At 41.8% G+C, this 21206-nt stretch overlaps 1 protein-coding gene across 5 annotated transcripts in view; it reads left to right on the top strand.

Annotated features, from left to right (window-relative positions):
* Nucleotides 1–20885, top strand: part of LOC102682607 (rab GTPase-activating protein 1) — a 141834-nt gene extending 120949 nt beyond the window's left edge. For all 5 annotated transcript variants that reach the window (XM_015366670.2, XM_006640528.3, XM_015366669.2 and 2 more), the window contains 7 exons: nt 8661–8753; nt 10734–10844; nt 11697–11801; nt 12249–12332; nt 15700–15771; nt 17678–17875; nt 18899–20885. In XM_015366670.2, the coding sequence (XP_015222156.1) occupies nt 8661–8753; nt 10734–10844; nt 11697–11801; nt 12249–12332; nt 15700–15771; nt 17678–17875; nt 18899–19021 (786 nt within the window). In that variant the 3' untranslated portion in view covers nt 19022–20885. The remainder of the gene's footprint in view (nt 1–8660; nt 8754–10733; nt 10845–11696; nt 11802–12248; nt 12333–15699; nt 15772–17677; nt 17876–18898) is intronic.
* Nucleotides 20886–21206: the final 321 nt, after the last annotated feature.

Here is a 21206-nt window from a genome sequence, read left to right as displayed (position 1 = left end):
TGTTTTTACTGTAGTTCCACAAAGCCTATAACCCCATGTTTCACTCTGGGCAGCTCTCTGACTCTCCTTCAGTAGTTGGGCAGCGCACTCCCCTTCTCCTTCCAGAAGATCTGAAAATCTGTCCTGCACGCTGAATGAATTCTTGCTCTTATCACGCTTGACTGTTCCAGTCTTGGCGGCGGCTTTGGAAATAAGCCTAGCCGAGTTTGAATGTTCAGGGTAAAATATTTCTTATTTTTCCCCTTGATCGCACAAAGAACTATAGAGCTTTAGTGAGGCACAGCAGGGAAAAAAAAGAAACAGTTCTAGGTTCAGTGACACTTTCCATTACAACAAGCTCCTAAAATAAGCCTTTGTGTCTTTTGAAGTCGGCAGTAAGGGGAGGAAGGGGCTGCTACTTCCTTTAACATTCATTAACTTTAACATCTTTCAGATGGAAGACAAAGGTTGGATACATTTGGTCACTTTGAGGATTTTCTCATGTTTATAGTCACTGATTCCCCACTGGCATAATAATATTACAGTCGAAACAACAGTCCCATCCGTGACAAAGGGATGTCCAATTATTTAAAAGTCGCACACAGACCAAGTACTTTTTGGTCTCTTTTCCAGCTAAACAAAATGGACATGTCTTATGAAGTCGAAGTACATTCTGAGTTGCCATGACAAAGAGACGTTTTCGGTGGGGAAGACGTTGTTCCGATTCAAGCAGTCCCTGCAAGCCAAAAGATCAGGGCTCCAGAGCAGCATTCTCCTGCTTAGACTCCAAAGACTCGCCATGGGATCGTGAGATTCCATCTGGAGACCAGAGTGCCCTCAGAGCAGCAACCCGAAACTGAAAATAGCCGTTAATCGCTTACAAATCAACTCGGGATCTTTCTTCAGATAGGTCTGAATCCACAAATCCATGCAGTACGATGCCTGAAGTTAAAGCAAACCTTTTCAGATCACTTGTCAGCTGTAATCCCAGGTTGTTGCATTTTACTTAGTTGTATTCGAACATGAGATTCATTTGTGAATTAAGTGAGAGGACTCGATGCACAAACGGTAGACAGACTTTAGGTCGGGCAGTATATTTTTAATATGTCCACTTTCTCAAAAGTGCCTGTTCCTGCTGTATTCATTTTGAGTAAGATAAAACACTGTGAATAAAAGTGGAGTAGGCTGGGAATAAACGGTATATTAATATGCATGCATGTATTCTCTTTAGTGAGAAATTGTGTCTTAATTTTGTGTGTGGCTACATTATTATGGATTGTCACTTCTGAAATACACAGAGGAAGAGACCGGAAGACCAAGCATGATCTAGGCAGCAATCGGAGCAAACGTTCCCTGTTTTGAAACTGGGTGTTGTGTTAAACTTGTTCCTGTTCTAAAGCACTTCATCACCCAGAAAGCCTCCTCAGGCGCAGGTCAGGAGCATGCAAGCTGTATGTAACTCAGCGTAAACCTTTTGACTAAACTCCACCCAGGCCAAGGGGATGCCAAACTCAGGGAGTGTTCTAATTAGCAGGGACTTAAAAGCTGCTTAAAGTCCCTTGTTTAGCTTCTGTCAGAGACACCTGATAAACCCTGGAAAGGTAGAAAAGCCTGTTTCTTGCTTGTCCTTTTTGCATTGATTGACTGATTTAGATTTGAATTGATAACAGCTCATTTGATGTGATGGGCAGGGCACTGGAGCCCCAGTAGTTGCTGTCAGGAGTGTTCGGCAATGCAGTGTGGGAATCTGGTGTCATGTGACTCTCGTCTCTGGCTCTCCAAGGGCCCTCCCTGGATCTGCTGCTAGCATGTCATTGGGCCCTGTGTTGACCTGGGAGCCACATATAGGGAGGGATTAGACTGCTTAAGAGCTAAGGAGTGCTTTTCAGGTCACCGGGGTGTGTGAGCTGTGACATTATGAAGCTAATTCCTTTTATGTGAAAGCTCTTCTGACTTGCCAAACCGGCAGATGGCTTGGTAAGAGCAGAAAATTCATGCCTGATAGCCTTTAAATATGTGCCAGGTACACGGCACCAAGGAAAATTTGTTTGTACTAATTAAACATAAAAAGCATCGGTATCAGTTCTCTTTTATAACGGGATTATTCCAGCACTGTTCGTTTCAGAACCAAGTGCGTTTTTACACAAAGGGTTGTGGGAGAATGGAACAAACTACCCAGGCATGTTGGTGAAATTTATACACCGACCTCTATCACGAATTAGGTGGATGAGATCTTCAAATCAGTAAGCTACTAAAAATCTTCTGAGCTGGCTGGATCCAGTGGCCCCCTCTTGCGTGCAAACTGTCAGTTTTGTGTTCATTAAGGTTCCTTTTCCGTATCTGTAAATGTCAACAAAAAGAACATTTCTTTGTGATATTTTAAGGTTGTACTAACATCTTGTTGCAGTGCAGTGAAGCAGTAGCTTGGGCTCCGTCCTTGGTGTAATCCATCTCTTTCCTGCATGCATAGGGGAATCTGGCACTAAAGAAAATATATGTATTTTCTAAGTACAACAGTTATTACATTTTCAAAAATTAAGTTTCAACTGAAATGCATACATACAAAGCATTTTTCATTACTGATGCAAGACAAGCACCCTAATATTAATCATTTAATTTCAGATTGCTTTATCCTGGGGCATCATCCAGGCTTTTGGCAATACTTTGCTTGGATTGAATATCTAAATAATATAAGATTAACTAAGTATGATGGTGCAAATTTGATCTGATGCTGAGGGCAGATTGCATTCACTGTGGCTCTTTGGATATTATAGTAACTCTTCTCCTTCATCCCAGAGCTTATCTGAAATGCGTTTACAACATTTGACATTGACATTTGACTTCATCGCCTTTGTCAGTGTGAATATATCAGGTGGCTTTTCCAAACCATCAGTAGCTCATTTTGCAGTTAGGAAAACCAGAAATGTCCGCAAAGAAAAGCAGGATTACATAACCATGAACTTTTCACAGCATAAATTCTTTACTTATACAGTGTCTTTACTTGTTGAAACTTTCCATTACACTGTCCAATGGGGCTCAGTGTAGTGGCACATATATTCCGTATATGTTATAAATAAATTACACATTGTTTTTATTCTTCATCTAAAACCTTCAAGAGGTCAGGTTAGTGCCTGTACCAACTTTTCAGGTGTAAATATTCCTGAATCACTGTGAATACAACACAAGTTACCTGCAACTCATGTTTTTATTTACTTTTTAATACAACTTTATTGGATTCAGATAGTCCTGACAAGGCTTTCGTTTAAGAATTCATAACAGCGCACAGGGTTTTCTGATTTCCCAGGGGGATAATAAGCAGCAACAGTAAACTCCCAGCCACCTTACAGTGTCAGAGCACGCACAATCTGTGTGACTTTTCTGTTTAACTCGGATGGCAGTGTGACTGTCGAACCCGACTCTTGGAACATGACAAAGAAATGCCACTGACTGTAAATCACACCGCTTGGTGTGTCTCCCACACAGAAACGTCACTCTGAAATCTGTTGGCTGAACCACTGGGCAGGTTTAAGAATTCCACCAAAAACATGAGCTCAGGGTTTGTTGGGAAGGTTTCTCTTTTTATTGAAGGGTTACCTGCGTGCTAAAGAGCCAGGCAACATGGGATCATCAGCATGTTAACCAGTCACTGCTGGTCAAAACCAAAACCAAAACCAAGGATGTGTTTAGGGTTATTCTAATGTTTTGGTCTTTGATTGATCGGAGGTTGTGGTTTAGCAGGGATTTTGTTTTTCAAAAGTACCCCGTTTAATGATGGGTTAACTTGTATCTTAAATTCCAAATGTCCTCCTAACTCTGGGGTCACCAGATCTAGTCTTGAAGAGCCTCACACCTGCTGGTTTTTGTTTTAGCTGCTTTTCAAGCTGTGTCATGGGACCCTTAGGTCTCCTACCACTCGTATTAATTGGAACACCTCAATTATTCTCAAAAATGGTTGAAAGTTGTCTTTTAGCCATTGTATTTCGGAAGGAACTTAAATCCCCTGCGTTTGAGTAGATAAACTTGCAGAGGCTCCTATCAAGCCACGTGGCATTTCAATTGAAGATTCAATTAAGAAAAAAGATCCAGACTTGGAAAAAAAGTAGGTATGGGGATCCCCCAGGAATTAATAATAATAATAATAATAATAATAATAATAATAATAATAATAATAATAATAATAATAATAATAATTGCTTACACTTATATAGCGCTTTTCTGGACACTCCACTCAAAGCTCTTTACAGGTAATGGGGAATCCCCTCCACCACTACCACCACCACCAATGTGCAGCATCCACCTGGATGGGTTAGGAATCCCAGATCAAACTTAATGCAACATATGTATGCATTAATTGGTTTCTCTGGAGGTGGGATTATAGAAACTCTGAAACCTGAATTGACGTAATTGACTGTTAAAATGTGAATTGGGGTGTATTGTGGTGTGCCTTCATGTCACAGTTGCAGATGGCATTAATAATTCCTTATGCTTGTATAGCACTTTTCCGGACACTCCACTCCAAGCTCTTCACAGTTAATGGGGATCCCACTACTGCCACCAGTGTGCATCCCCACCTGGATGGTGCACCAGTTCTCTCCCCAAACACCAGTTCTCAGTTGGGAGGAGAGCAGAGCGATGAAGCCAATTCATAGATGGGGGTTATTAGGAAGCAGGTGGCAATAGGTAGAAAGTATTCACTATTAATTCTTACATTAAAGCATATCCTTAATTTTCTTCTAAGGGTGTTGTATATACAGAAACGTGTTTATACTCTGCACATGACTGAGGTGCTGCTGATTTTGTTTTCCTGTGGTGCTGAACCTGTTTGTCTTTGTGCCAGAACCTTGTTGTAAATTAGCCAGTGGTCTCAAAGGCACACTTCAGCTTCAGTACCACAAATGGATTAAAATAGTAAGGGCCAATCTTGGAGTTATTGAGTGTACAAGTAAGGTCCTTTTGAATTTCTTAATTCATTCCAATTACAGACCTTAGCTTTCTGAATGACAGTGTTATGGAGCGAAGTCTATAATTTTGCAACCACTTAACCATGCTTTTGAGGCAAAAACATACTTCAAGTACTATGTAATCAGCTTCCTGAAGCACAGAACGTCAGACTTTGTCTTTTAGTACGTTTGCCTGTACATGCCCAGGACATCTTTAGTAAGTGCTAAACACATTGTAGCACAAAGAAAATGATTTCACACGCTTCCAGTTCTCCGTGTGATAAAAATACGTTTTTTTTTTCCCCGTGCTCCATGTTGAAACTCGGATTCGGCCCAGCAGTGGGCTCTCCAGCAGGGCGAGTTTCACAGTTTAGTTCGAAAATGTGTTTTCACAGGAAGGATCTGCAAAGCAGCAAAATGCTAGAATGTCATTTCAGGAAACAGCGGAGCAGCTGCTGCGTTCTTTGTTCTGAGACATAAAAGACGTCAGGAAACTCTGCTCCCCTCCACCCATTCGGTACTCCCAGCAGAGACTGAGAAGTTCCGCACCAGGTTTATGAATGTACATGGGTGAAGGTTTTCGAGCTTGAACTACAGAGGGACACTGTAGTAAAGGCTCTGAGCCTTTACTTTCGTTAACCTGTAGTATAAAGATGCACAGCATATAAGTCCTTGTTTTTCCCTGAACAGATTCCCTGAACACATTTTTAAAAAGCTGGTTGGCCACTAACAGGTTTGTTATTTGAGTTGGCATCTGGGTTTACTGGCATTCAGTATGTTGATGTATTTCTGAGCTGTTAATAGTTTTTGCATTTGAACCATTAAATCTAGACACTTTAATAATAATAATAATAATAATAATAATAATAATAATTGCTTACACTTATATAGCGCTTTTCTGGACACTCCACTCAAAGCGCTTTACAGGTAATGGGGACTCCCCTACACCACCACCAGTGTGCAGCCCCACCTGGATGATGCGCCAGTCCGCTCCCCACACACCAGCTCTCAGTGGGGAGGAGAACAGAGTGAAGAGGCCAATTTATAGATGGGGATTATTATTAGGAGGCCATGATGGGTAAGGGCCAATGGGAAATTTAACCATGACACGCCTATTCTTTTCGAGAAATGCCCTGGGATTTTTAGTGACCACAGAGAGTCTGGACCTTGGTTTCACGTCTCATCTGAAGGACGGCGCATTTTTACAGTATACTAATAATACCACTATACCTGGGGCATAAGGACCCACGTAGACCGCAGAGTGAGCGCCCCCCTGCTGGCCCCACTAACACCTCTTCCAGCAGCATTCTTAGTTTTTTTTTTTCCCAGGAGGGCTCACATCCAGGTACTGACCAGGCTCACACCTGCTGAGCTTCGGTGGAGCTATCAGTTTGAGTTGCAGGGTGAGAGCTGTCACCTTAAGTTCCGTTTGCTCTGAGAATTGTTTCAAAAAAGAGTTTGTTTTCTTACTTTATTTAAAAAACAATCTTCGGTTTTACAAGTTAGCAGCACATTTGTTTGACATTAGTTTAAAAAAAAAACTTAGTACCCTGTTAGAGGTGTGATGGGAATTTAATTTTGCCCTTGCAGAAGGATAGGCTAGTTAATTGTTGTCAGAAAGCATGCTGAGAACTGGAGAGAGCTGTGAGAGTCCTGGTGTGATGTTGAGGTAGGAATGAGTGACAGGTTACAGTCCTGTGATCAGAGCTATAGCTGTTAGCCCACATGGCTTTGAAATTGTTCACAGATTCATATTTTATACTTTATTATTCAGAGCAGCATTTCAGCTTTTTCTGGATAATCAAATCAGAGAACATTGAATAACTGTTTGGCATGACGAGACCATTAATTAAACCCACCTGGTCTTGAAACCTAAAAGTCTGTTACAGTTTTGTCAGTTACTTTGAAACCAAACTGAAAATAAACCTCAGGTGTTGGGTGGTTATTGCATTCTAGTTTCATTTAGACCATTTCTTTTTCACTTATCCTTTTTATATTTGCATGATTTATTGATGTCTTTCGAGAGTAGAAGCTGTGATTTTTGGGCTTTTGAGATAGAAACATTTTAATAAAATAAAGAAAACGTGATCGTTATTAAAAATAAATATTTGCCAGTGAATGGCATGTCAAATCTATTTCAACTGATAGAATTAGCAGGTCAAATCTTGTTTGCTTTGTACTTCAGACAATCAGTCTGAGCCAGTTCAGCCTAGAAGAAGAAAGCTTTGGTATTTTGATAAGATTAGTAAGATGCTGATTTTTTTTTAGAGCTAAATTTTTTCCCTTCATTAAGCAAAGCATTCTTCTATTGCAGGCATGATTGCCTTTCGCAACCTTTTTATTTAGAAAGTTTGTTCCATTAAGAATATAAGCCCTGGTTTTAATTAGCATCCAGACAGGAATAATGCGGTGTGGAAAGATAAACAGGGGAAACATGGTCAGACCTTTTATATTTGAATTGTGTATCGTCAGCACACAGGCTTTTGACCCAGGAGGAAGCTTGGAATAGCTCCGATGAGCCATGAGAGCCTTTCCAAATCATCTCAGCTGTGGAGCATTCTGCTCCACTAATCCACACTCCTCCTTGGCTGGTTCTTTGCAAGCCCCTCACTGTAACTGGGGCGAGGAACTTAGAAAAAGGAAAAGTGACTCTTTAACTAGGTCGCCGCTGTCTGAAGTGGCCTCCACAGTGTCCACCGCAACATTGCAATCCGTAGTGAATTTGTTCCACCGTGCTAGCAGATACAAATACATTTTAGACTTAATTCACAGCTGCCATAGTATGTGAAAGGTTCACTTCCCTTAAGGGGGGGAGCTGCAATCCCAATTTCTCACACCAGTTATTAAATCCCCGTACCCAAACAAATTCATTGACGTTATGGGGGGGGAAGACAAATTTCGAATTAAGCACAAAATTGTGAACTTTGTGAAAGTACTGTAAGTTGCCATGTTGTTGCAAATTAGCATCTGAGTTCCCATGAACTGCAAAGTGATGTGGCCCTTCCTGCTCACTAGTCACTGTAATGACTGATGTAATGCGATGGACGAGCAAATAAGTACAGGTTGTGCAGCAGGCATTTCACTGCAGAAAGGTTCCAACGTGATCTGCATGTAGGGTTAACATGTAAATTCAATTTATGGGCAAAACCATCTCAAGGATGAGAGGATTATTTCTATTGGATTAAACGAGATGTATTCACAAGCCTGCTTGTTTACAGTGTAATAGGGTCGCAACACGTCACTGGATGTTTTATTGCCTCATTCTGAAGCACAGAATATGGCCCTGTACACATCTGGCAAGTTTGTATATTTTGTGATGTAAATTGGAGGTTTTGCAAGTTACTGTGCACATTTTATTTTTATTGTGGTTTCAAATGCACTCATCAATGCTGATTCTTTCTAACCCCTAAATATGAAAACACCATAGCAGTTGCCCTTTCAGGAAAGGCCTCCCTGGTTCTCCCTGGTTTACATTGGAAAGGGTGAGGCAGAAGAGTCAGGCTCTCAGAGAGTCTCCAGAATGCAGTGAACTTCAGATGATTATTTTGTCTGTTTATGAGGCAGCCTAATATCAAATGGTGGGCTGTTCTGAAACCAAAATGTTTACAGTCTAGTTTTGTGACAGTTACAAAAGCAAGAACACTGGGTTTCTGGTCACATGTTCTCAGCTTGTTTTGTTTTTGTCTTCGTGACGGTCTGCTGGACTCAAACCCTCCTCCTTCCGTTTTTCTTTCACCGCAGATCAGCCAGAAGAAGCTGAAGAAGTACGAGAAGGAATACCACACCATGAGGGAGCAGCAGGCACAACAGGAGGCTCCAATCGAGAGATACGAGGTATTTGAGGAGGAGGGCGAGATGCTAACCTTCCATGAGTGCGACTGGCACTGACGTATGTGCTGTTGCGCCTGGACAAAACTCAGATCTGAACCCCTGATCCCACATTCTTAACTCGGAGCACAATAAGATGTGCATTAAAGACGTACTTGTTCATCTCTTCTGAATGTCTTTAACTCCTTAAATGGGTTTTCCTTTCTGTGGATGTCTGGTTCTATAAGACTGAGGAAGACACAAAGTGGTAGAGGGTCATTCAGAAAGAACAGTAGACCTCATTTTCTGGCTGGATTTCAGGCCCAGTTTTTCATAAGGCTCAGTTATTAGATTTTATACTTGAAAAAAAAAGAAACTGAGAGGCAGGAGAGTGAAAACACGTGAAGGAGGGCATTGTTTATTTCTACCAGAATGAAATAAGTATAGACTGAATTGATTTTTTTTCTCCTTTGAAAATTAAATCAGCTTTACTAAAATAGTCCCAAGCACAAATGATTGAAGCTGTGGTATGAATAAAGAAAACCCAGAAGTTTAATTATAGGGAACATTCATTGAAACCGTTGTAATCACACAACAATATCCGTTGTTGCTATATGAAACACAAGATAGCTCCTGTCACAAAGCAAAGGTGTCTGCTTTTTGACCAGTTTATTCTTGTAAAGAAGACAGAGCAGAGTAACAGATGTTAATTCCACACTGAAAAGGAGAAAGTATAAAATACACAATGTTCCTACAGTAGGTGTTAAGAAGGTTTCACAGCTGAAACATTTTCTTTATCCACCTTTCTACGTTTTGGTACACCAATCTAATCTTTTTTTCTTTAGTGGCTCTCACACTTTAGTACAGATTAGCTGTGCGTGTTAGGTTGACGACACTGGTGCAGAAATATTCCTCTGGAACATTGCAGCATAGAGTTACATCTGTTAAGGGCTAATGTGGTTTAGGCTTGTGTTCCCCTGGTGTACCTGTAAAATGTATTTTGTGTTTATACTATGAAGTCTCTCTGGTCTGGAATCTGTCATTTTGTATGTACTGTATACACTCTCATAAAAATTACGGTCCCTATCCCAGCAACTGTTGTTTTCAACACCATGAACTAGAACAAAAGAACGACGCGAGAGATGGATCTCTCCTCGTTTAAAAACTACCTCTGATACGTCAGCTCAGACCTACAGCCAGGATATTGGTGAGTTTAGGTGCCCAGGATGGTATTCAGCTAACAATCTGCCAGTGACGATGAGCTTGAGTTCAGCCCTCAAATTCCAGGGCGCAGAAACACAGAGAGGTGAAGGACAGCAATAGCTATGGAGGTTATATATACTGCCGATCACCTGAGGACTGTAGTCATTGCAGTGATTTATTAGTGGGCATCTGAAATCTTGTCCCTGACCCTTTTTTATGACTGGCGAAAGGTGTTCAGTCTCTGTAGCAATTCTGTAATTGCAAGACAGCAGCCAAAGAGGCCATGTGCAGCAGACTTCTGTCGCCATCCAAAGTAGATCTATTTCTTTTGCATTAAAATATATGTATCCTGTTTTTTCCAAAAACGGCCGGATGAGATCCGCAGATCAATTAACTACTAGCAACCATATTAGCTAGATGGGGCCAAATGGCCTCCTCTTGTCTGTAACCTTTAAAGTTCTTATTACCAAAGCTTCTTGGACTTGAAAAGGGAGAGGATAGCAGAGGACAGCAGGTGAATTTTTAATCAAGACTTGAAAGCTGTTTTCAAAGGTTGCTGTCTTTATGAGGTCTGTTAAATATTAGATCTGGGCCACAGCAGGACTCGGAGGAGCTGTGGAGGGCAGAGATTCTGCCTCGGTTGGTTACACGGCGAGGAATTGATTTCCGATTTTGGGGGTGAGGGGGGGATAAAACAACCGAGAAAGTAGAAATTTAAACAAAGGAGACTTATCCTTTGAAGGAGCTTCAGCCTCTGCCTCTCACAGGATTTCATTCTCCGTCTGCTTCTTCGTCTTTCCCTAGAGGGAGAACAGACGGCTACAGGAAGCTAACATGCGTCTGGAGCAGGAGAACGACGATCTTGCGCACGAGCTGGTCACCAGTAAGATAGCCCTGAGAAAGGACTTGGACAACGTAAGTCTGGACCCGGCGTTCCTCTGCGATCTAGAACGGTCTTCGAAGAGTCAAGCTTATCTGCATTATAATGTTTATTTTTGTTGATTCTGAAAGGGATTGGCCACGAAAGGGTGCCGAACACATCACTAAAATTAGCTACCATATCTCCAGTCAGGTTTCTGTTGCTTTGGGAAATCATTTAGGGCAGAAGATGTTAGTTCAGAGTCAAAACTGTGAAGGTGTACAAAAAGAGACTGGTGAATGATCTTGAATGATTAATCAGACTGCTGTGCTCTTCTTTCCTTGACATTTTTTATTTACAAAGCAGACCCTGAGGATCCACGTCCTGTTTTAACATTGCTTCCCTGAATACAAAAACCATCAGTGAAGTGACTTGTTAAAGATCTCAGTGTTACATTTGGCACCGATCATCCCTGCAAAATAAGTTATCTGATTCATTGTGCTGTAGATGATGACAGAGTAATTTCTTTCCACCCATAAAAACAAAATCGCTTTGCCACTTTTATCACACTCCTTCCTCCATGTCCAGCCAAACTCCTCTAAGCTCGTGCAAATCTCAGCTCCCGGCCAGCCTTTTTTCGGATGATGAATTAATCCGCAAATCTCAGATCAGTGGCAGTCTGTGATTGCGGTGGTATTCCCTCTCATCAGCAGGCGGCTTGCATATCAGTTATATCCAAACTATGCCTAGCAGAGGTCACTGTTCCCTTATGGGCACAATTATATTCTCATTATAACCATTTCAGCTCTCAACCTCAAATAAAAATACCTGTAATGTATAACCACCCCCACACCCCCCCCCCCGACCTCGTGCCTTGAGAGCGAGCTGCCTATTCTTGTGTCACCCAGGCGGAGGAGAAGGCAGATGCCCTAAATAAAGAGCTGCTGATGACCAAGCAGAAGCTGGTGGACTCGGAGGATGAGAAGAGGAGACTGGAAGAAGAGTCGGCACAGGTCAGCGCACCCCCCTGCCCCTGCGAGCGCCTTTTCTCAAACTCCTGTGTCCCTGAAGCAGGGTGAATGTGTCTATCCCGCTCGTTATTGGGGCTATTCGAACGATTATTTTATTATTCTAGGACCTGGAGGGGGCTCATATGGTAGAGTGTGGCTTTATATGGGAAAACCTATACACTTACACAGTGAGCAGCATGACTGAAAGGTCTCAAAGAACATTTACTCACGGAAGAATAGGATTAGAACAGGAATTCTGGGTTTTAATAAGTACCTGGTGTCAAAAATAGTACCTGTATATATAAACTATATATGACATATATAACAAACTCCTGTTAACCTTTCTTTCTTATAATTTGAGAGTCGTGAAGTGAACAAACAGTGGGGAGACATTTCCTCTCTCTTCTTCTCTGTGTCACTGAAACATAATAAGGCCCTTTCTGTTTTCAGCTGAAAGAAATGTGCAGGAGGGAGTTAGACAAGGCGGAATCCGAGATTAAAAAGAATGGCTCCATTATTGGGGAATACAAGCAGGTCAGTATTGATGTGGACATCTGTCTCTTAACTCTTGGAGACTTCCCTCTTGTGCGTAGACTTGTACCATACTGTGTTTGTTTTTACAGAAAGAATAAATGTACCTCAGATAAGATTAAATTGCCAAAGCAGTGTAGAAGTGAAGGCCACTCATTCAGAAGCGAATTCTCCAACATCTACTGGATTTGATGCCGTGTGTTTTGCGACCATTTTGGACTGCAGTGAAGTGAATCTTATCATTTTGCTTTTCTAGTTGGTACTTCAAAGAGTATTTAACAGCAGTGCTTGTTCTTCTCAATAGTTTTCAGTTTTCCCTTGATTATTACAATTTAATAGTCCCAGTGACAGCTTGATTAATAATGGTGAATGATGATGATTTTCGTTCATCATCAAATCTCAGCAATAGATTCTCAGCAAATCTTAGCAATCTCAAATCTCGGCAATATTGTGACGTCTCTGCAATTTCTTTGTGTGAGGAGGCCGGCTGGGCGACAAATCAGCCACACAGGGATGTCTTAGCTGTAAATGTAACTCTTAGTTGTCTTACCAGTGATTTACTGCTGTAGCTCCTCACAGTAGTGGATCTGAAATTGTATTATCTTGGGTCTAATTCTCCTGTGTCCCTGTATTAAATCTTTCCCAGCTGCGTTTGCAGGCCCTGTAAAGATCACAAATCTGTTCACATAATCCAGCCACAGTCTGTCAGAAATCTCAAAACACATTTCTCAGCCTTTAAAAACAATGGGTTCCCATCAAGCTGTTTTAGTGATGGTTCCAATTTTAGCTTTCTCTAGCTGACTTCAGACAGAAGTGCCGATGATACTTTGGTTTTACAATGAGACATCAATCACTAGATAAGCCAAACAGCAAGAGCTTGTGAAAGCACTGTAGCAGTGAGTGTGCCCAGTCCTTTATTCTGAAAAGCATGCTAGAAATACGACAAGGATACACAGGTATTTATTAGTAATATTTGGTAGTAATTAAACATAGCATGCAGTTTGTGAACAAATATAGAAAAACAATGCCAGTAGTTGAGCAAAGCATTTTAATGATCAGGAAAGCAATAATCTAGCCTTTTGGTAGTGTGTTACAAGGTGTGGTGACTGCATGTTAATTTAAATAATTCAGGAGGCGTCACTGTAGAAAATCTTTAAAGAAAACAGCCCAATTATAAAGTGCAAAGAAACTGTGTGATTGATCTACCACGTGAGCCACTGATCTAGCGCCTTAAAAGAAAAGGTTCTCCTTAAGACTCCTAATTATTATAAATCGATTTTCATTTAAATCTTAGAGGGGAAGTGTGAGGCTAATTATCTTATAATGCGTTCAGCTTTTAGATGGCTATAAAGAACTTAGTGTAAGAGGATCTGAGGACAGCAGGGGCAAGGGCAGAAAGCCTTAGATTACACAAGACAAGAAGCTGGGACAAAGATGTGGCTGAGGTAGCTCTGTCCAGACCTCTGATTTGGTGCAAGGATGCTCTTAGAGTGGCCCTTCAATCCCACTGGCACCTCCCCCTCCCCCCACACCCAGATGTGCTATATTCTTCACTTTGGAAACCACGCCTGGTTGTGGAGGAGAACAATCACAATGCAGCAGTAATAATTAATAATAATTATAATAATTGCTTACACTTATTTAGCGCTTTTCTGGACACTCCACTCAAAGCGCTTTACAGGTAATGGGGATCCCACTACCACCACCAGTGTGCAGCATCCACCAGTATGATGTGATGGCAGCCAGAGTGCACCAGTCCGCTCCCCACACACCAGCTCTCAGTGGGGAGTGATGGAGCCAGTTCAGAGATGGGATTTAGGAGGCCATGATTGGTAAAGGCCAATAGGAAATTTGGCCAGGACATCCTGGGGTTACATCCCTGCTCTTTTTAAGAAACGCTCAGCGATTTTTAACGACCACAGAGAGTCAACCGTATCACCCTACAACTCACAACTGGCAGCCCCCCTGAAGTTCAGCAGGTGTGGGCCTGACAGGTACCTGGATGGGAGACTCCTGGGGAAAACTTAGGTTGCTGCTGGAAGAGGTGTTAATGGGGCCAGCACTCTCACCCTGCAGTCTGTGTGGGTCCTAATGCCCCCAGTATAGTAATGGGACTACTGTACTGTAAAAAAGGGCGCTGTCCTTCAGATGAGATGTGAAACTGAGGCCTTGACTCTCTGGTCATTAAAAATCCCAGGGCGTTTCTCAAAAAGAGTTAGGGGTGTTACCCTGGCCAGATTTCCTCCTGGTCTTTACCAATCATGGCCTCCTAATAATCCTCATCTCTGAACTGGCTTCATCACTCTGTTCTCCTCCCCACTGAGAGCTGGTGTGTGGGGAGCGGACTGGCACACTCTGGCTGCCGTTGCATCATCCAGGTGGAGCTGCACACTGGTGGTGCAAGTAGGATTCTAAATTACCTGTACAGCGCTTTGAATGGAGTGTCCAGAAAGCACTGTATAAGTGTAAGGAATTATAAGATATTTTTCTTATTTGCTGGTGGCTGTTCAATTCTGTGTGGATTTAGGAAATATTTTCAGACAAGGCAAAAGGAAACATGATACAGCATGACTTCCGATGATTCTCCAAGACCCCACTGTGCTGCCCTTCCCTATATGATAACAGGAGCAGAGACGGAGCTGTTCTTTTGTTTAGAATGTTTAGATGGGAGGTCAACACAGAAGGACGTCTTTTGTCTCTGTTAATGAGTAGTGAACTATGGAGGCCTCACACCCTTCAGTTCACAGTCCTCTGTGAGTCAGTGAAGCACTGCAGTTTAGAGCAGGATTACCAGGGACATCAGATTCGACCGCTGCTCAGTTCTGACTAATAGGGCCTTGTTTTGCAACACTGACTGAGACAGCCCCAATTACTAGTCACAGTCATTTCCAAAGTGATTTTCCAGAAGCTGTTGTTGGTGGTTTGTCCAGAGCCACTCTTTTGCTTTTAAAATCACATTGAGTGCGCTGATGAAGCCTAACCGTTTCTGAAAACAAGGGAGATCATTTTACCAGCAGTCCTCCAACCCTGCTAAAATGAAGTAGTGGATGTAATTTATTCATGCATTTTTTAGTGCTTACAGTTGTTCTTATTCTCTCAAGCTGCCTTGAAATGCCAATTGAAAAGAAGTTTAATTTTTAAAGGCACAAGTGTTGAAAAAATAGGACCATTTTTAGACGGTAGAATTCAGATAACTTCAAGTAATGTGGTTCTGTGCTTAGGGAGAGGCGATAATCCTGTCTTGCTTCTTGCTCATTCTCTTTTATAACCTCTTGAGAACAATTACTGTGTTAGGACCTGCTATTGAAAAGCTTGTTGTTGTAGTCTGTTCCTTTTGAAGTCCATTGCTGAGCAGGTGTTTGTACTGCAGATCTGTTCGCAGCTCAGTGAGAGACTGGAGAAACAGCAGACTGCCAACAAAGGAGAGCTGGAGAAGATCCGGGTATGTGACTAACTTTATTCTCTACCAGCAGAGGTACTTGATGCATTGCAGGGGAAATATAAGATAAGCCGAGAAATAACAGGCCTCTGCATACTCTTCACTCCAGGGGTCCTGTGCCAACTACAGCATTTAAATGCATCTCTGATGCAGATTTAGTGCAGATTTAATGCAGAATCTGTCGATGCAAATTGAAAGTGATTCGTTAACCATGCAGAAAATAAGATGCAACAAAGTGACAAATCAAAAGGATGGATTTTGATGCAAAATCCCTTAGCAAGTGTTGTGGCAATTCAGTACCAGATATGGCCCTTTTAAACTAGATTTGGTTATTTACAGTGTCCCAAGTTATCAAAAAGAGCTGCATAATGCCCTTTTATGATTACAGAACCAGAGCTCATTCAGAAACAGAGCTAGAGCATGATTTTGAAGTAGATAGGAGAAAAATTGTCTGTCTGAGATGGAGTCTAATAAAGTTTCAAACAATGGCAGCACATCAGGTCAGGAATCTTCTTTTTTGTTAACAGTATTTTGCCTGTATAATGGCAAAAGAAGCCATTATATTCCAAAGCTCTGTACAGCAGCAGATTCTCCTCTCCCTCTCTGCCAGTCATTTTAAACACTCCGTGAATTTGCAGATTCCCCTTATTTCATTTCACTAGGAAGACTGTGCAGTTTTGAAATGCTCTGATTTGGTGCAAGGATAAAGTAGAATCAGGATATTGTCAGTAATATTTAATACAAGGGCCTCTAGAGCAGACATTTTACTTTCTCTTTGTGTGAAACAGAGGTGCCAGGTACTTGTGGCAAAACCCATGGGGTATTGTGAGAGAAAAATAAAATTCTGGCCTCTTGGTTTGAACCCCGTTTGACCTTTAATGGTATCTCTATTCGCATGGAATATAGCTCAATTGATTCTCGTGCTTTTATTCATCAGAGATAAGAGAGTGACATTTTGAGTGCATATGGAGCTGGCTTATAAGTCGAGCGTTAGGGTTGCTCTAATTGGTCCAAGGGCAGTAACACTCGGGGTTTGGGGATTTGCTGGGTGATGACAGCTTTTTCTGACTTGTAGCAGTGCTTCAATCTTCAGCAGAGTAACTTGGCAATTGTTACATTATTCTTGCCTTTATTTAAATTAGATCAGGGAATTAAAAGGAGGTAACTGCCTGAGAAATTTCAGTCTTCCTGATTATTATTCCATGAAGAAATGTAGATTTGATCCTCCACTTGAAGCTCTTGAGATCAAAGCCGTGTTGACTGTAATTTGCAATGTGCCAGTTATACGTTTCCGCCTTCGTGTTCGCCTTTCAGAAGGCAAATAAAATGCAAACTGCTCTACAAACAAATCAATAACAGTTCAGTGAAAGCAAGCACATCCCCACCTTCCCCTACCCTTCTCAACAGCCTGTGCTTAGCCCTCCTTCACAAGAGGGTAGGGTGGAAGCAATTACAGCAGGGCATAGGAAACAGGCCTGAAGAACCAAATTAATAAGAACTTAAAATGGTGAAGCACCTTTTATTGTAAGTGCAGGTGCAATAATTGCTTCTTCAGTTCGCTCGTTCCTGGATAGTAAGGCACCGGAGCAGAAGAGATAATGCTCTTGTTTTAAGAGTTATAGAAATGTAATCAAATCTTTCGGAATGTATGTGCAGAGTTGATGCAAATGGCGGAAAAAGAACTTAAACTTAGGAAGGGTGACGTGACACAGTTAAAGTGCGGTCCAGAGTGGTCAGGCTCATCCAGTTAAAGAGATTGTCCTGCGTTGTTGTTTTTTTTTATAGAGACTGTAGCCATTTACAGTTGAAATGACTCCGGCTGCCAACAACAAGTCGGCACCTGCATGTGGTTGCTCAGATCTGTGTTGTCCCTTTTTTTTTTACCGCGGTGTCCGGCGGCGTGATGCAGCAAAAGGTGGAGGGCTGTGAGAAGTGCAGCGGTCTGTTCAACAAGGAGGGCAGGCTGAAGGTGGTCAGCACGGCCAAGGAGGGCTCGGAGGAGGACACGGACGAGGAGAAGGAGTCCTTGAAGAACCAGCTGAGGGAGATGGAGCTCGAACTGGCCCAGACCAAACTGCAGCTGGTCGAGGCCGAGTGCAAGATTCAGGTACCTGGAGATCTGCAGAATCAGACCGATCAGCGTTCTCCCACCCTCCTTCTCGAGGGCTAGCTGATTGCACGCCGTGCTTTCAGTCAGACCTAACCCCAGTGAGCCAGGATAGAGCGAAATATGGGACCACATGTTTGAAGTGCCTCATATGAGAACAGCAGGGATTTCACTTTCCTCACAGAAATGCGAACTTCTGACCTTTTTAACCCATTACATGTGGAGAATATTAAGTGCTACCTGTAGTCTGCTGTTTCTTAAGTCATACTGTTTCAAAGTCATACTGCCAGGTAGATTTTGAAAATATGTAACGAGCATGTCCCTGAAGATTTCCATAAGCACGAGTACTCTAAAAGCAGAAAATAGGAAACGAGAAAGTGGAAAGTCTGAGTTATTTAAGACTTCATGCAGTAAGTGAATTCTTCAAAAGCCGTTCCCAGACATTGAGGTGTTGCTGTTGTTACACTGTGCCAAGTTTGTTTTCCTCCTGACTGAGACACAATTCATAATGCCACTGGGAGCCCCTTCACCTGCTGGGTTTTTTTTCAGCCCAGATCTTTACTTAATTGAGTCCTTAATTTAACTGACAAGTTGTTTAATTAGAATCTTTGAAGGGATTGTTTCTGTTCCAAGCGTTTCCTAAGAAGAGATTGCCTTCTTAGGAAAGAATGATTCCTTGTGACATTTGTTATGAAAATCCATGCCTGAAAGGCAGCTTGCTGCACGTTTAGGGACTGAACACAAGAGATCAGATTCATCCTGTTGTTAGGTCAATTAGGGGTTCAGTTACGTCACTGACAGCTCAGCTGGGAGGAAAACCCAGAACCAGGGGTGGGGTATATAGGGGTGCGAGCCCCTAATGTAGAGAGTACATAATACATCTTAAAGACTTTGATTTTCAGTTGTCAGCTTGCTTTTTTTCTTACCAATTGTGTCTTACTGAGGATGCATTTGGAACCAAGCATTGATTTGAGAGGTGTGTTGCCGGGGGTTTGAAGTTAACCCACTTTGCTCTCTTTGCAGGACTTAGAACACCACTTGGGCCTGGCACTGAACGAGGTCCAGGCAGCAAAGAAGACCTGGTTTAACAGAACGTTAAGCTCCATCAAAACTGTAACGGGAGCCCAGGGAAAAGAAACGTCCTAATGAAGATGCAAACGCACATGACTGAGCAGATCCGCCAGCCCGCACGCTGGCCAGATGTCTTTCCTTCTCTAATGTGCTAGGGGACCAGAGTGAGTGCACACTCAGTGGGTTTTTTTAAAAGGACAATTCTAATTGGGTAAGACTGCCCAAACTGTACTTAAAATATAAAAAGGCTTTAACTTTAGAGGGTCTTTATACTACTGATATTTAACTGGTATTGTAGCTGGTAAAGAGCTACTTTTACTGTCCTTTAAAGGTATGGAAAAACACTCCAATCTACTGTCCTGCTCAAAACTACTTGCACAAAACTAAAAATTGAAATTTAGGTACGAGCGCTAACAGCCTCCTTTCCGGGAGTGTTACGGTTTTTTTTCCAAATAAGATAACTTGTCTCTGTTTAACAGCTCCTTTTTCTTTTTATATACTTGTGCTTCTTGCAAAGTTTTACAATGAGGAATTAAACAGAGATTGGTGCCATTCAATATGTAGGCGGTTTAGGGGAAATGGGATTGAAGTTTTGGTTTTTTTAACTGAGGGTAACTTGGAATTGAACTGCTGAAGTGATGACTGTAGTTCAGTAACACGCTACGATGGGCGGCTGAATTTCCACTTCTATTTAAAAAAAAAAACGTACAAAGAATTCTCTTAAGCAGGACCACACCTTCAACTTCTAATCCTGCGTTAGCTACTGCCCAAGTAGGCATACGAGTCTTTAAATGAGCACTGGGGAAAATACTGCAATATTTAAAAGACTGTTTTCGTAGATGTAGCCAAATGCAAAAAATGCAATGACAGTGAGACTGTGGGAGTGGGTGACTCCACTGTGCCCAGAGCAGTTTGGTTATACATGATAATTTGAGACAGGGGGGTGTTTGTGGTGGGAGACATGCAGTAATAGTCTCGCATGATCTTCCTCTCTTCTACCTATTGCTGAGATCCTGGCAAAGAGGTGTACCGATGGCTTTTCTTCTTTTTTTTTACAAACCAAGGAATGTCCAAACCCAATATAAGATTCTTGTGCAAATAACCGAAAATCAGAAACAGGTTTGGTGCTGTGGAACTTCGCTGGGATCAATCCCGAGCTGCCCGTAGGACGAAAAAAAAAAACATTTTCCGTTTACTGTGGTTGCTTTATGACGTGAGACTGATATGTTCTCTAAACCCTTAGTGCTTTAGTGTTGTAAAGGAAAGAACTGTTTGCTACTTGACTTAACCGTTTTAATTTTTTTTAATGTTTCCTCCATTTTATATAGGATTTTAGTGCCCTCCCCCCTAGCCCTCTATTTCCCAAAGGGACGAGATAGGCAGTGGGGGTGGCAAAAAGTGCGACAAGCCCCAGATCTTGATGATAACAAACCCTCGAAATACACTGGAGTGGTCCGAGAGTAGATTTCAATCGCAAAATTAAAAAACAAAGAGAGCAAAGCAGACAAGCCTGTTCCCCTTGGTTTTTTTGACGGGGTTTCTCGCCATCTTTCTGTAGAATGGAGGTCTTTGCACCTTATACATATTTATAATGGTTTCTGTTTTGCTGAATTCCTTCTTCATGTTAGTGGAAATTGTCTGTGTGCAGTGAAAAAAAAAAAACTGGGTCAGTTCCAAGAGGCACTGGGTTGTATATAAAAAAAGCATACAAGTTGATTTTGTATTTCTACTTTTCTTGGTAACTGTACTAATGTTGCCTAATGTATGTTACAGATCTGACATGTTAATGCTAAAGCTATTGTCCTAAATGTCATACTGCTGTCTCATTCATTTAATGCCAAATGTATCTTCATCCAGCATTACAGAAGTGTGGACATTGTAATAGTATAGTTTGCATTGTGTATACTTCATGCATTTAAATATAAACTGTACAAAACTATTGACAGAAACTGTTTTCTGGCTTTTGTGGTTTCCTGTGAGAAATTCATTCATTAAGGAGCAACACATACCAAGGTTTTACAAGTGACAAGAGGCTTGCATTAGTTAAAACAGTAACCACGTGCAGTTCATGTTTAACCAGCTCTTTGTCTCCATCGGTTTTCTTTCCTTAATTATATCAATTTACCTGTTCAAGTTTAAGTCTTTTCCCAGACAGCATGGGTTTGTATTATTAGATAGGAACTGTTCTATGGGCACTTTCCAGAAATCAAATTTCCTCCAGAAATGAAGTCAGTCGTGAGCTGGAATTTCAAAGCAGTAC

Source organism: Lepisosteus oculatus, chromosome 24, assembly GCF_040954835.1.
Source record: "Lepisosteus oculatus isolate fLepOcu1 chromosome 24, fLepOcu1.hap2, whole genome shotgun sequence".
NCBI classification, from domain to species: domain Eukaryota; kingdom Metazoa; phylum Chordata; class Actinopteri; order Semionotiformes; family Lepisosteidae; genus Lepisosteus; species Lepisosteus oculatus.
The sequence above is the reverse complement of the archived record's forward strand: the minus strand, read 5'-3'. Positions and strand labels throughout refer to the sequence as shown.